This window comes from Anser cygnoides, unplaced genomic scaffold (assembly GCF_040182565.1).
Source record: "Anser cygnoides isolate HZ-2024a breed goose unplaced genomic scaffold, Taihu_goose_T2T_genome scaffold_43_1, whole genome shotgun sequence".
Taxonomy (NCBI): Eukaryota; Metazoa; Chordata; class Aves; order Anseriformes; family Anatidae; genus Anser; species Anser cygnoides.
The window spans coordinates 224,220-238,226 of NW_027103067.1; the positions used below are offsets into that span (position 1 = coordinate 224,220).

Consider the following 14,007-nt stretch of genomic DNA (forward strand, 5'->3'; position numbering starts at 1 on the left):
TTGCTGGAGGGGGCTAGGGGGCGTGGCTTCGCCGCTGAGGGGAGAACGGCCTAACGCCCGGCGCCGGAAGGGGCGGGGCTAACGGCGGAAGGGGCGGGGCGCGCAGGCCGCAGCGGAGCGGGGCCCGGCGGTGGGAGCGGGAGCGGCCCAGCGGGGCCCAGCGGGGCCGGGGCCCGGCGGGGGGCGGGGCGGCGGCGGCGGCAAGCGGCGGCGATGCCGAGCAAGAAGAAGAAATACAACGCGCGCTTCCCGCCGGTCAGCGGGGCCGGGAACCGGGAACCGGGCCGGGAACGGGGCCTGGAAGGGGGGGGGAACCGGGGCTTTGAGGGGCGTCCGGGGCCTTGAGGGGGGAACCGGGGTCCTGAGGGGGGAACCGGGGTCCTGAGGGGGGGGGAACCGGGGCTGGGAGGGGAGAACCGGGGCCCTGAGGGGGTCCCGGGGTCGCTGTGGTGGGCTCCGGGCCCGGAACCGGCTCCGGGAGGGGAAGCGGGGCCTGGAGGAAGCGGGGAGGGCGGTTGCCATGACAACGGGTCTCCGCGGCAACCGGGCGTCACGGCAACGGGGGTGCCATGGCAACGGGGGGGGAGCGGACAGGTGGGCCCCTAGCAACAGGCCTCGGGAGGGGCGTGGCTTCGGGGGAGGGGGTGTGGTCTGGTGGGCGGGGCCTGGCCGGAGGGGGCGGGGCGTGGTTTCCTCGGCGGGGGGGGGGCGGGGGCGTGGTCAGCGGGGTGGTGGGCGTGGTTTTCCGGGGGGCGGGGCCCGGCCCACCGGGTGTGGGCTTCTTGCCTCGGGGAGGGGAGGGGCCGTGGGTTTGGGGGGCGGGGCCTGGCTCGGGGGGGCGGGGCCTGGCTCGGGGGGGCGGGGCCTGGCTCGGGGGGCGGGGCCGTGCCTCAGTGTCCCCTGCGGTCCCCAGGCGCGGATCAAGAAGATCATGCAGACGGACGAGGAGATCGGGAAGGTGGCGGCCGCCGTCCCCGTCATCATCTGTATCCTCCGCGGTCCCCTCGGGGTCCCCATGGTGACCCCACGGTGTCCCCTCCCCATCCCCGTGGTGTCCCCACAGTGTCCCCTCCTTGTCCCCTCCTTGTCCCCACGGTGTCCCCTCTCCATCCCCGTGGTGTCCCTACGGTGTCCCCTCCCTGTCCCCATGGTGTCCCCTCCCCATGCCCGTGATGTCCCTATTGAGTCCCCTCCTCGTCCCCACGGTGTCCCCACTGAGTCTCCTCCTTGTCCCTGTTGTGTCCCCTCCCCATCCCTGTGGCGTCCCCACTGAGTCCCCTCCCCATACCCATGGTGTCCCCATTGAGCCCCCTCCATGTTCCTTCTTTGTCCCCTCTGTGTCCCCAACGTGTCCCCATGATGTCCCCATTGTGTCCCCTCCACGTCCTCTCTGTGTCCCCGTTGCGTCCCCTCTGTGTCCCCTTCTCACCCCAGTTGTGTCCCCTTCCATGTCCCTATGGCGTCTCCTCAATGTCCCCCTTGTGTCCCCTCCGTGTCCCCAATGTGCCCCCATCGTGTCCCCTCCCCGTCCCCGTGGTGTCCCCATTGAGTCCCCTCCCTGTCCCCACAGTGTCCCCTCCCGATCCCCGTGGTGTCCCCATGGTGTCCCCTCCTTGTCCCCTCCCTGTCCCCATGGTGTCCCCACTGAGTCCCGTCCGTGTCCCTGTTGTGTCCCCATTGTGTCCCCTCCCCGTCCCGATTGTGCCCCAATGGTGTCCCCTCCATGTCCCCACTGTGCCCCCATTGTGTGCCCTCCCTGTCCCCTCCCTGTCCCCCATGGTGCCACCCCCACCCCCGTCCCCTCTTTGCCCAGCGGTGTCCCGTCTCGGTCCCCTTCCCATCCCCATTCCCCCCGCCATGGGACAGGCCACCCCCAGGCCACCAGGACCCCCCCGGGGGTGGGGGGGGGGAGGTGGCCCTGTCCCCCCGTGTCCCCCCGTGTCCCCTTTTTGGGGTCCTTAGCGGGGCAGCGCGGGCGCTGGAGCTCTTCCTGGAGTCGCTGCTGCGCAAGGCGTGCCACGTCACCCAGTCCCGCAACGCCAAGACCATGACCACCTCGCACCTGTGAGTGTCCCCAAGGTCCCCGGGCTGTCCCCAAGGTCCCCTGGGGTTCCATGGGTGTCCCCTGGATGTCCCCGGGGTCCCTTGGGTGTCCCTGGGTGTTCCTGAGGTCCCCTGGGTGTCCCTGAGGTCCCCTGGGGGTCCCCTGGGGTCCCCGAGGTCCCCTGGGTGTTCCCAAGGTCCCCTGGGTGTCCCCAAGGTCCCCTGGGAGTCCACGGCTGTCCCTGGGGGCCCCTGGGTGTCCCCAAGGGTCCCTGGGGGTCCCCTGAGGGTCCCTGAGGTCCCCTGGGTGCTGGGGACATGTCCCCGGGGTCCCCTGGGTGTCCCCGAGGTCTCCTGGGTGCTTGGGACATGTCCCCGATGTCCCCTTGGTGTCCCCGGGGTCCCCTGGGTGCTGGGGACATGTTCTCAAGGTCCCTTGGGTGCTGTTGAGGTGTCCCCAGGGTGCTGGGGAGATGTCCCCAGGGTGCTGTTGAGGTGTTCCCAAGGTCCCCTGGGTGCCAGGGAGGTGTCCCCAACGTCCCCAGAGTGCCATTGAGGTGTCCCCAAGGTCCCTTGGGTGCTGTTGAGGTGTCCCCAGGGTGCTGTTGAGGTGTCCCCAAGGTCCCCAGGGTGCCCTTGAGGTGTCCCCAACGTCCCCAAGGTGCCCTTGAGGTGTCCCCAAGGTCCCCAGGGTGCCAAGGACGTGTCCCCAAGGTCCCCAGGGTGCCATTGAGGTGTCCCCAACGTCCCCAGGGTGCCATTGAGGTGTCCCCAGGGTGCTGTTGAGGTGTCCCCAAAGTCCCCAGGGTGCTGAGGACGTGTCCCCAATGTCCCCAGGGTGCCATTGAGGTGTCCCCAAGGTCCCCTGGGTGCTGAGAACGTGTCCCCAAAGTCCCCAGGGTGCCGTTGAGGTGTACCCAAGGTCCCCTGGGTGCCGAGAACGTGTCCCCAAGGTCCCTTGGGTGCCAAGGAGGTGTCCCCAAGGTCCCCAGGGTACCATTGAGGTGTCCCCAGGGTGCTGGGGAGATGTCCCCAAGGTCCCCAGGGTGCCATTGAGGTGTCCCCAGGGTGCTGTTGAGGTGTCCCCAAGGTCCCCTGGGCGCCGAGAACGTGTCCCCAACATCCCCAGGGTGCCGTTGAGGTGTCCCCAAGGTCCCCTGGGTGCCGGTGCCGCTGACACCCAGCGCTCCCGTCCCCTTCCCCCCCCTGCCCCGTGCCTCAGTTTCCCCACTCCCCCCCCCCAGCCCCTGCGGGTCAGGGGGGGTGGGAGGCGGGGCTTGTTGCCGGGGGGGTGTGGCCTGGGGCGGGGGGCGGGGCTTGTACCCCCCCCCCCCGTTTGGGGGCGTGTCCTGCTGAGGCCCCGCCCCCAGGAAGCAGTGCATCGAGCTGGAGCAGCAGTTCGACTTCCTCAAGGACCTGGTGGCCGCCGTGCCCGACATGCAGGGCGAGGGCGACGAGCCCCACGGCGAGGGCGAGCGGGCGCCCCGCAGGTACGGGGGGGTCCCCCAAATCCCCGGGGGGGTCCCCCAAATCCCTTGGGGGGGGTCCCTAAATCCTTGGGGGGGTCCCTAAATCCCTGGGGGTCCCCTAAATCCTTTGGGGTGCCCCCTAAATTCTTGGGGGGGCGTCCCTAAGTCCTTGGGGGGGGTCCCCTAAATCCTGGAGGGTCCCCCAAATCCCGGTGGGGGTGGGGGGGGGTGCCCCCTAAATCCCCTAAATCCCTGGGGGTCCCCTAAATCCTTTGGGGTGCCCCCTAAATCCTAGGGGGGGGTTCCTAAATCCCTGGGGGGGTCTCCTAAATCCCTGGGGGTCCCCTAAATCCTTGGGGGCGTTCCTAAGTCCTGGGAAAGGTCCGTAAATCCTTTGGGGTGACCCCTAAATCCCACGGAGGGGGGCTCCCTAAATCCCGGGGGGGTCCCCTAAATCCTTTGGGGTGCACCCTAAATCCTTGGGGGGGTTCCTAAGTCGTGGGAAGGGTCCCTAAATTCTTGGATGGGGGGTCCTTAAATCCTTGGGGGTGCCCCGTAAGTCCTGGGGGGGGTTCCCTAAATCCTTGGGGGGTCCCTAAATCCCTGCAGGTCCCCTAAATCCTTTGGGGTGCTTCCTAAGTTCTTGGGGGGGAGTTCCTAAGTCCTTGGGGGGCCCTAAATTCTTGTGGGGGGGTGTCCCGTAAATCCTTGAGGGTCCCCTAAATCCTTTGGGGTGCCCCCTAAGTCCTTCGGGGGAGGTCCCTAAGTCTTTGGGGGGCCCTAAATTCTTGGGGGGGGGGTGTCCCGTAAATCCTGGAGGGTCCCCTAAATCCTTTGGGGTGCCCCCTAAGTCCTTCGGGGGAGGTCCCTAAGTCTTTGGGGGGCCCTAAATTCTTGGGGGGGGGGTGTCCCGTAAATCCTGGAGGGTCCCCTAAATCCTTTGGGGTGCCCCCTAAATCCTTGGGGGGGGTCCCTAAGTCCTTCGGGGGGTCCCCCAAATCCCTGGGGGTGTCCCTAAATCCCTGGGGGTCCCTTAAATCCTTGGGGAGGTCCCTAAATCCTTTGGGGTGCCCCCTAAATTCTTGGGGGGGGGCCTAAGTCCTTGGGGGGGCCCTAAATTCTTGTGGGGGGGGTCCCCTAAATCCTGGGTGCTGGGGTCCCTTGGGGTCTGGGAGTTCCAGTGGGGGGGGGGGCGCATCACTGGCGGGTTGTGGGGTCTCAGCCCTAAATTTGGGGGTCCTGGATTTGGGGGGGGGGGGGCTGTGGAGAGGGTCCTTGGGCACTGGGGGGGCTTGTGGGGGATTTGGGGGGGGGGGGGGCTGGGGGCTCCTTAACTCAGACAGTGGGGTCTGGGGGGATTTGGGGGGTCTCAGGGGGATTCTGGGGGGGGGGGGCCCGGGGGGATTTTAGGGTAGGGGGGCTGCCTGGACGTCGGTGACCCTAACGGGGGTGTTGGTGACCCCCCCCGCCCTTCCCCCCCCCCCCCGCAGAGGCCGGCGCCCGGGTACGGGGCGGAAGAACGGGGGTCCCGGAGCCAAGGGCAAAGACCCCAAACAGTCGGGGACGGACTCGGAGCAGGAGGTGGGGACATGGCGGGGGGGGACACCCCCGGGGGGGGTGCTGGGACCCCTGGGGGGGGCGCTGGGACCCATTTGAGGGGCGCTGGGACCCCAGGAGGGTTATAGGGGAGGGGGACCTGGGTTTTTGGGTTCGGAGGGGGGGGGGCAGGGACGCATCCCCTTGCTGTGACCCTTGTGTCCCCGTCCCCCCCCCCCCCCAAAAAAAAAAGGAGGACTCGGAGGACAGTGACAGCGACGCAGAGGAGGAGACCCCGCAGCCCCCCCCCGCACGGCCCCCCCTCAATTTCGCCAGGTACCAAGGGGGGGGATGACATTTGGGGTATCTGGGGGGGGGGGGGGGGGACGACACCTGGGTCTCTTTGGGGGGTCACCAGGACGCTGGGGACCTTTTTAGGGTGGGGGGCACGGGGGTTTCTTTTTGGGTGGTGGGGGGGGGTGGCGGGGGGCACCTGGATTTTGGGGTGCTTTTTAGGGTGGGGGGTGATGGCAGGGTCCCTTTGGGGTGGGGGGGGGGCAGGGACATTGGGAACCCCAAATTATTTTGGGGTGGGGGGCACACAATGGGATTGGGATTTTTTGGGGGGGGTGACACTGGGATGCTGGACTCCCTTTTGGGGTCGGGGGGGGGGGGATGCAGGGCTCTTTTAGGGCTGGGGGGGGACACGCGGGGACACTGAGGTCCCTTTTTGGGGCCGCCAGCCCCCCCCCTGACACCCCCTTCCCGCAGCCCCGGGGTGCCCTTCGCACCGCTGGGCCCCCCCCCCCGGTCCCAGGGCTCCCGGGGGGGCTTCCAGGGGGGCTCCCGCCGGCTCCAGGCCCCCCCCGCGCCCCGGAGGAGGAGGAGGAGGATGAAGATTACGACTCTTAGCGTCCCCCCCCCCCGGATTTGGGGCCGTTTTGGGGCCGGGGGGGGAATCGCACCAGTTTGGCTTGGGGGCGTGTACTGGGAGCACTGGGAGCCCCCCCCCCAAAAGTGCATGGGGGGGGGGGGGCTGCGCCGTCCCCGTGACCCTTTTTCTGGGGGGGGGGGGAGGGGTTGGTTTTGGGGGCCGTTGGCGACTTTTAACGATTCTGGGGGGTTTTTGTATCGGCTCAATAAATGTTCCCGTTTCCATAGGGGCAGCGCGGAGGCGGCGTCTTTACGTCCCTCGGGGGGGTCCCCCCCCAACCCCCCCGGGGTCCCCTCGGTGTCCCCATGCCTCCCCCCACCCCCCCCCCACCCCACCCCCCCCCGTCACCTGGGGGTCCCCAGGCCCCCCCCCCCCCCCCCCCCCGGGTGCTGCCGTGCGGGGCCGCGGCCACCAGAGAGCAGCAGAGACCCCCCCCGAGAGCCCTATAGGGGGCTACAGAAATTCTATAAGGGACCCGGGGAGCCTATGGGGGGGGCAGGAGGGGCTTTAAAGGGCAATGGGGGTCTCTAGGGGCCCTATAGGAGCCCGTAGGGTCTCTACGAGGCCCTATAGGAGCCCATAGGGGTTCTACGGGGCCCTAGAGGAGCCCATAGGGGGTCTATGAGGGCCTATAGGAACCCACAGATGATCTGTGAAGGCCTATAGGAGCCCATAGGGGATCTACAAGGCTCTATAGAAGCCCATAGGGGATCTGCGAGGGCCTATAAGAGCCCATAGGGGATCTACGAGCCCCTATAGCAGGCCTTAGGGGATCTACGAGGCCCTATAGGAGCCCATAGGGGCTCTGCGAGGCCCTATAGGAACCCACAGAGGATATATGGGGGCCTATAGGAGCCCATAAGATGGTCTGCTGAGGTCTATAAGGCTCTATAGGAGCCATAGTGGGTCTATGGGCATTTACAATGGGCTATAGGGGTCTGTATATGGTCACAGGGGGTTGTAGAGGATTTACAGTGAAGCTGCAGGTATCTATAGGGGTCTATAAGAGCTTATAGACTGTAAAGGTCTACAGGAGCTGGTAGAGGGTCTGTAGGGGTGTGTACGACATATAGCCATGTGTAAGGGCGTATGGGAGCCCATAAAGGGGTCTGTAGGGGTCTATAAGGGTCTATAGGAGCCCTTATGGGGTCTATAGAGAGTTCAGACAGACTCGTAGCGGGGTTTGAGGGGGCTGCAGTGGCCCGTAAAGGATCCATAGGGAGCTGTAGGGGCCCACAGGGGGTCGGGGTCGGGGGGGGGGCTGCAATGGCTCCATGTGGCGTTATCGGTGTTCTGTAGGGTCCCGTAGAAAACTTCAGAGGGGTGACGGGGGTCCTTCGGGGGAGCTGTACGGAGCTATAGGGGCTGCTGGGGAATCCATAGGGGCCCACAGGGCACGGGGGGGGAGGGGGTGGGGGGCGCATAAAGGAGGCTGTCAGGTGCCTCCGGGGGCCCATGGGGCATTTGGGAGCAGCTTTTGGGGACCTATAGGGGCGTGGGGCCCCCGGGAGGGTCTGTGGGGCGCAGCAGGTGTCTCTGGGGACGTATAGGGGCTGCGGGGATCTATAGGGTGCCTATAGGCCCCTCCGGGCACATATGGGGCCGGCGGGCGGACGGACCCTGGCGGCCCCCCGGCGCCTGCGGCGCTGGAATCTGCCCCCGCCCCCGGCCTAATCCCGGTGACACTTTAACCAAAAGAGCCGCTTTTCGCCTTATATAACGGGGCCGGCAGCCGGGGGGACCCCGGGGACGGGGACGTCACCCCGCAGAGCCCAGGTACGGCCGGCGGGGGGACGTGGGACAGGTTGGGGACATCTGGGAGGGGTTGGGGACAGGTTGGGGACATCAGGGAGGGGTTGGGGACATTGGGGAGGGGATGGGGACAGGTTGGGGACATTGGGGAGGGGGCATGGAACAGGTTGGGGACATCAAGGAGGGGTTGGGGACAGGTGGGGGACATCGGGGAGGGGTTGGGGACATTGGGGAGGGGATGGGGACAGGTTGGGGACGTTGGGGAGGGGGCATGGTACAGGTTGGGGACATTGCAAGGGGATGGGGACAGGTTGGGGACATCGGGGAGGGGTTGGGGACAGGTTGGGGGCATTGGGGAGGGGTTGGGTACATAGGGAAGGGGGCATGGGACAGGTTGGGGACATCAAGGAGGGGTTGGGCACAGGTGGGGGACATCGGGGAGGGGGCATGGGACAGGTTGGGGACATCAAGGAGGGGTTGGGGACAGGTGGGGGACATCAGGGAAGGAATGGGGACAGGTTGGAGACATCAGGGAGGGGACATGGGACAGGTTGGGGACATTTAAGGGGATGGGGACAGGTTGGGGACATCAGAGGGAATGGGGACGGGTTGGGGACATCCAAGAGGGGGCATGGGACAGGTTGGGGACATCAAGGAGGGGTTGGGGACATCGGAACTGGGACGCGGAGGCCCTGTGGGTGTTGAGGAGGGGATGGGGGCCAGGGGACACTGGGGACATCAGAGGGGACACGGGGGTGGCTTTGGGACATTGAGGGGGGTGGGGACGTTGGGAGGGGACACGGGGTGCCACAGGACCAGGGGACACAGGGCCAGGACCCACTGGGGACATCGGGGAGGGGACAGGGACCCTTCACCTTGGGGACACGGCAGGCACAGCTGGCCGGATGTCCCCGTCCCCAGGGAGCCGGAGCGGGGACAGGGACAGCGGGGAGGGGACACGGGACCAGGGCACGCTTGGGGACATCAGGGAGAGGAGGGGGACAGCGGGAGGGCTGGGGGGCGGGTGACGCAAGTGGTGACACCGTCCCTGTCCCCAGCTGTGTCACTGGTGGTCACCATGTCCCCCTGCCGTGGCCCTGCAGTCCTCGTCCTCGTGTCTGCCCCGTGTCCCCTCCCCATGCCAACACAGTCCCTGTCCCCATGTTTGCCCCGTGTCCCACCCGTGTCCCCATCCCCATGCTTTTGTCCCCAACCATGCGTCCTCAGTCCCCATCCCAGTGTCCCCATGTCTGCTGGTGTCCCCATGTCCCCATGGGTGCTGGTGTCCCCGTGGGTGCTGGTGTCCCCATGTCCTCAGGTGACCCCATGAGTGATGTCGTTCCTCATGGGTGCCACTGTCCCCGTGGGTGCCACTGTCCCCATGGGTGCTGGTGTCCCCATGTCCACTGGTGTCCCCATACGTGATGTTCCCCATGTCCCCGTGGGTGCTGGTGTCCCCATGTCCCCGTGGGTTCTGGTGTCCCCATGGGTCCCCATTGGTGCTGGTGTCTCCGTGGGTGTTGGTGTCCCCATGTCCACCAGTGTCCCCGTGACTGACGCCGTTCCCCGTGTCCAGCAGTGTCCCTGTGTCCGGCGGTGTCCCCGTGGGTGCCGGTGTCCCCGTGTGCCCCCGCCCCCCCCCCCCACGATGCCGTTCGGGGCGGTGCTGGCGCAAGTCGGGGGGCTGGGACGCTTCCAGGTGCTGCAGACGGTGCTGCTGTCGGTGCCCATCCTGCTCATGGCCAGCCACAACCTCCTGCAGAACTTCACCGCCGCCGTCCCCCCGCACCGCTGCCGCATCCCCAGCGCCACCCCCGCTGCCACCCGCAGTCCCGGTGCCACCCCCAGCCTCCCCAGTGCCACACCGGGGCCGCCCGGTGCCACCATCAGGTCTCCTGGTGGCACCTTGAGGTCTTCCAATGGCACCTTGAGGTCCTCCAACGCCATCCCAAGGTCCCCTGATGGCACCTCAAGGTCCTCCAATGGCACTTGGAGGTCCTCCAACACCATCCTGAGGTCCCCAGATGGTACCATGGGGTCCCCCGATGGCACCCACGTCCCCAGTGCCACCCACGTCACATTTGATGGCACTCCGGAGTCCCCCGATGGCACCCGTGTTCCTCCTGAGGCCACCCTTGGGTCTTCCAATGACACCCTGGGGCCTTCTGAGGCCACCCTGGGGTGGTCTAACGGCACCCTGGGCCCCTCTGAAGCCACCCTGGGCTCCTGCTGGCGCTACGTGGCCTCGGCCACACCCAACGGCAGCAGCGGCCCCCGGCCCACTGAGCCCTGCCACGACGGCTGGGACTACGACCTCAGCATCTACGTGGCCACCATCGTCAATGAGGTGGGGACGGGGACAAGGGGACGGGGGGAGAATGGAGGGTGGGAGGATGTGGCCTCCATCATCTCCAAGGTGGGGATGGGGGCACGGGGGTGGAGATGAAGGAAGGGAGAGGGAGAACCCTATGGGGATGGAGGACGAACCCTATGGGGATGGAGGAGGAACCTTGCGGGGATGGAGGAGGAAACCCTATGGAGATGGAGGGGACAACCCTATAGGGATGATGAGGGTTGGAGATGACGGATGGACAGGTGGATGGATGGATGGATGGAAGGACGAATGGGAGGAATGGGGGGAGGACATTTGGGGGGTGGGAAGGGCCAGACCAGCCTCACCCCACCCCTGTCCCTGCAGTGGGACCTGGTCTGCAGCTACCGGCAGCTCCGGCAGATGGCCCAATCCATCTACATGGCTGGGGTCCTGGTGGGAGCCCTGGTCCTGGGGGGCCTCTCAGACAAGTAAGGGCAGCAGTCAACCCCTCCCCGTGCCTCAGTTTCTCCCCTGGACGTCGGGCAGACCACTGCCTGGTGGACCCCGGTGGCGCCCAGTGCCTCCCTGTTGCAGGTTCGGGCGCAAGGCCATGCTGATGTGGTCCTACCTGCAGCTGGGGGTGATGGGGACGTGCACGGCCTTCGCCCCCAACTACGCGTCCTACTGCGTCTTCCGCTTCGCCGGAGGCATGGCCCTCTCCGGCTTCGGCCTCAGCATCGCCTGCCTGGGTGAGGGGACGGGGACAGAGATAGCTGTGGCAGGGACGTCCCGATGGCCATGGAAGGGATGACCCAATGGCCATGGATGGGGACAACTCAATGGCCATGGATGGGGATGTCCAGATGGCCATGGATGGGGACAACTCAATGGCCATGGATGGGGACAACCTGATGGCCATAGTGGGGACATCCCAATGGCCATGGATTGGGACATCAACATGGCCATGCTGGGGACATCCCAATGGCCAAGGAGGGGGACATCCTGCTCTCTATAGATGGAGATGTTCCTCTAGCTGCTGATGGGGCCATCCCAGTGGTCACTGGTGGGGACATCATGAAGGCCACACGGGACCGTGTGACGGAGACACATCTGGACATGAGGGGGTGGCCACATGCACAAGGAGGCTCACAGAGAGGGGACACCAAGTCAGCATTGTCCCCATGGTCCTTTGCAGTGGTGGAGTGGATCCCCACGCCCTACCGTGCCATCACTGTGGCCATCACTGGCTTTGCCTACACCCTGGGCCAGATCCTGCTGGCCGGCCTGGCTTACGCTGTCCCCCACTGGCGCTGGCTCCAGCTCACCGTCTCCGTGCCCTTCTTTGTCTTCCTCCTCTACTCCTGGTAGGACACCTGGGTCCCACCAGGGAGGCCCTGGGGACATGTGGAGCTCTCCTCGCCCCTCTTTGTGCCTCAGTTTCCCCCCCTTGCTGGCCACAGGTGGCTGGCTGAGTCTGCTCGTTGGCTGGTGCTCTCGGGGAAGGCCGAGAGGGCCGTGAAGGTCCTGCAGCGGGTGGCCAGGCTCAATAAGAAGAAGGAGGAAGGGGAGAAGATCACGGTGGAGGTATTGTGGCCCCACCGGGGGGAGCTCTGAGCCAGAGTGGTCTTGGTTTTCCTGTCCCCCGCCCACCTTTCCCGGTTTCCCCCTTCCCAGAACCTGAGGTCCAACATGAAGGAGGAGTTGGCCGGTCTGAAGTCCTCCTACACCGTCTCCGACCTGGTTCGGACCCCGGTCATCCGCCACATCTTCTTCTGCCTCTCCATTGTCTGGTGGGGCCGGGCTGGGTTGGGGAAGTGTGGTGGGGATAAGGTGGAGTAGAGATGGATGGATGGTAGGTTGGGTGGATGGTAGGTTGGTTGGATGGATGGTTGGAAGGTTGGTTGGATGGATGGATGGTTGGTTGGTTGGATGGATGGTTGGTTGGTTGGATGGATGGTTGGATGGTTGGATGATGGTTGGATGGTTGGATGATGGTTGGATGGACAGCCAAGCCATGAAGCCATCCAGCCAGCCATAGCACAGCCCTCTTCTCCATCTGACTCCCCTGTCCCACACGGCAGTGACATCCCAGGCTGGTGGGAAGGTCACCCCACCTACAGGCCTCTGACAGGCCTGTCTCCCTGCTCCTCTCCAGGTTCTCCATCAGTTTCTCGTACTATGGGCTGGCCATGGATCTGCAGAACTTCGGCGTCAGCATTTACCTCATCCAGGTGATTTTCGGTGCCGTCGACTTCCCAGCCAAAGTGGTGGTGACCGTCTCCCTCAGCTACATCGGCCGGCGGGTGTCCCTCATGGTGGCCCTCTTCTTCGCAGGGCTGGTCATCATTGCCAACATCTTTGTCCCCACAGGTGGGTGGCCCAGGGTGATGGCGGGGTGGGTGGAGTCCACCCCTCCAGCCCTTCTCCAGATATTTAATTGGGTGCCCCCCCACCTTGCCAACCACCCGCCCACCCATGGCACGCGATCCCGGGTGCCTCCATCGGCCACCCAAAGTGCACCCGGTGGCCCAGAAGGCTCTTGAATAGCTCCGAGGATGGCGAGATGCCATCCTGTGTCCCGCCCCACCACCGCCCCATGGCTGGGGGGCTCCCGGCCCAGCGCGGAGCCCACCCCGTGCCCCTCTCTGCCCCAGAGCTGCAGACGGTGCGCACGGCACTGGCCGTCATTGGCAAGGGCTGCCTCTCCGCCTCCTTCAACTGCGTCTTCCTCTACACCACCGAGCTTTACCCCACTCCCATCAGGTAAAAAAATACAACTCTTCCCATCACCCCATGGGGCTCATTGACACCCCTAGGGGGTCCCTGCCCCACGCTGACCCACACGGTGCCCGCAGGCAGACCGGGTTGGGCTTCGGCAGCACCATGGCCCGGGTGGGCGGCATCGTGGCACCGCTGGTGAAGATGATGGATGAGTACTACCCCTTCCTCCCCCCCGCCGTCTATGGGGTGGCCCCCGTGGTGGCGGCCGTGGCGGCTGGCTTCCTGCCGGAGACCCTCAATGCGCCGCTGCCCGACACCATTGAGGAGGTGGAGAGCAGGTGGGAGGGATGGACAGACGGGCCGGGAGGAGGACGGATGGATGGACAGATGGATGGGTGGGCTGGCAGGGGGATGGGGTGGTAGGAGAATGGGTGGGGTTGAGGGTGGGTGGGTTGGAGGAGGTTGGCTGGGTAGGTTGGAGGCCGAGTGGATTGGAGGAGGCCGAGCAGGTCAACTGGAGGATGTGTGAAGAGGGTGGACAGGTGGATTGGAGGAGGACAGATGGATGGACTGGAGGACGTGTGCATTGGAGGAAGACAGGCAGGGGGATCGGAGGGTTTGGGGATGGACAGGTATGGGAGAGGACAGGAAGGTATGTTGGAGGACAGGTGGGTTGGAGGACAGCCAGAGTGGAGGAGGACGGGGTGGAGGGACAGACGGATGAATTGGGGGATGGACAACTGGGTGGGAATGTTGGCAGAAGAACGAGTGACGTGATTGGCTGAATGGCTGGACAGACAGGTGGACAAGGTCCTGCCATGCCCCATGGACCCTCCTCCTGCTGACCTCTCATCTGCCTCCCTCCAGGGCCAAGCAAAAGAAGACAGCCAACCTCAAAGAGAAGATCCCCCTGCAGCCCCAGGACAAGGCCCCACCGAAGGAGCCCTGAAGGACCCGGATAGGGGCGGCGCTCCTGGCGGGTTCCTGCAGCCCTGGTTTGGGGACGGGCTTGAATTCACCGCGTGCCCCACGTCAGGTGGCTTCCCCGTGTGGGGCAGGGGAAGTCCTCGGAGGAATAAAGGAGCTCTTCCAGGGGACAGTGTCTTGGTGTTATCTGAGGCCACCTCCAATGAGGTGACACCCAATGACCGTGTCCAAGGTCACTGCCAGTAAGGTGATGCCCAAAAGCAGTGTCCCCGAGGTCACCTCCAGTAAGATGCCTTCCAGAAACCTGGTCC

General features: G+C 65.7%; 2 protein-coding genes across 3 annotated transcripts; both read left to right on the top strand.

Moving 5' to 3' along the window:
* Positions 1-79: 79 nt before the first annotated feature.
* On the top strand, positions 80-6,209 carry LOC136789245 (dr1-associated corepressor-like). Its single transcript, XM_066989241.1, is given in 8 exon segments — positions 80-255; positions 914-986; positions 1,971-2,064; positions 3,414-3,533; positions 5,003-5,093; positions 5,302-5,384; positions 5,820-5,868; positions 5,871-6,209. Coding segments are annotated over 8 exon segments (642 nt in total). The 5' UTR covers positions 80-213; the 3' UTR covers positions 5,961-6,209.
* A 2,658-nt stretch (positions 6,210-8,867) lies between these two features.
* LOC106049807 (solute carrier family 22 member 6-A-like) lies at positions 8,868-13,864 on the top strand. 2 transcript variants are annotated; one of them, XM_013202223.3, is made up of 10 exons: positions 9,324-10,081; positions 10,433-10,536; positions 10,643-10,797; positions 11,244-11,412; positions 11,509-11,632; positions 11,723-11,838; positions 12,204-12,418; positions 12,703-12,811; positions 12,904-13,107; positions 13,637-13,864. In XM_013202223.3, exons 1-10 carry the CDS (start codon positions 9,383-9,385, stop codon positions 13,716-13,718), a joined length of 1,977 nt encoding a protein of 658 aa, XP_013057677.2. In that variant the 5' UTR covers positions 9,324-9,382; the 3' UTR covers positions 13,719-13,864. The 2 variants fall into 2 exon arrangements, with proteins under 2 accessions (XP_066845322.1, XP_013057677.2); XM_066989221.1 differs by lacking the exons at positions 12,703-12,811; positions 13,637-13,864 and having other exon boundaries at positions 8,868-10,081.
* The last annotated feature ends 143 nt before the right edge of the window (positions 13,865-14,007 follow it).

Coding starts and splice junctions, on each gene's coding strand:
- LOC106049807 (XM_013202223.3), top strand. CDS start 9,383: ATGCCGTTCGGGGCGGTGCTGGCGCAAGTCGGGGGGCTGGGACGCTTC. Junction 10,537..10,642: donor CTGGGGGGCCTCTCAGACAA/GTAAGGGCAGCA, acceptor TCCCTGTTGCAG/GTTCGGGCGCAAGGCCATGC. Junction 12,812..12,903: donor CTTTACCCCACTCCCATCAG/GTAAAAAAATAC, acceptor CGGTGCCCGCAG/GCAGACCGGGTTGGGCTTCG.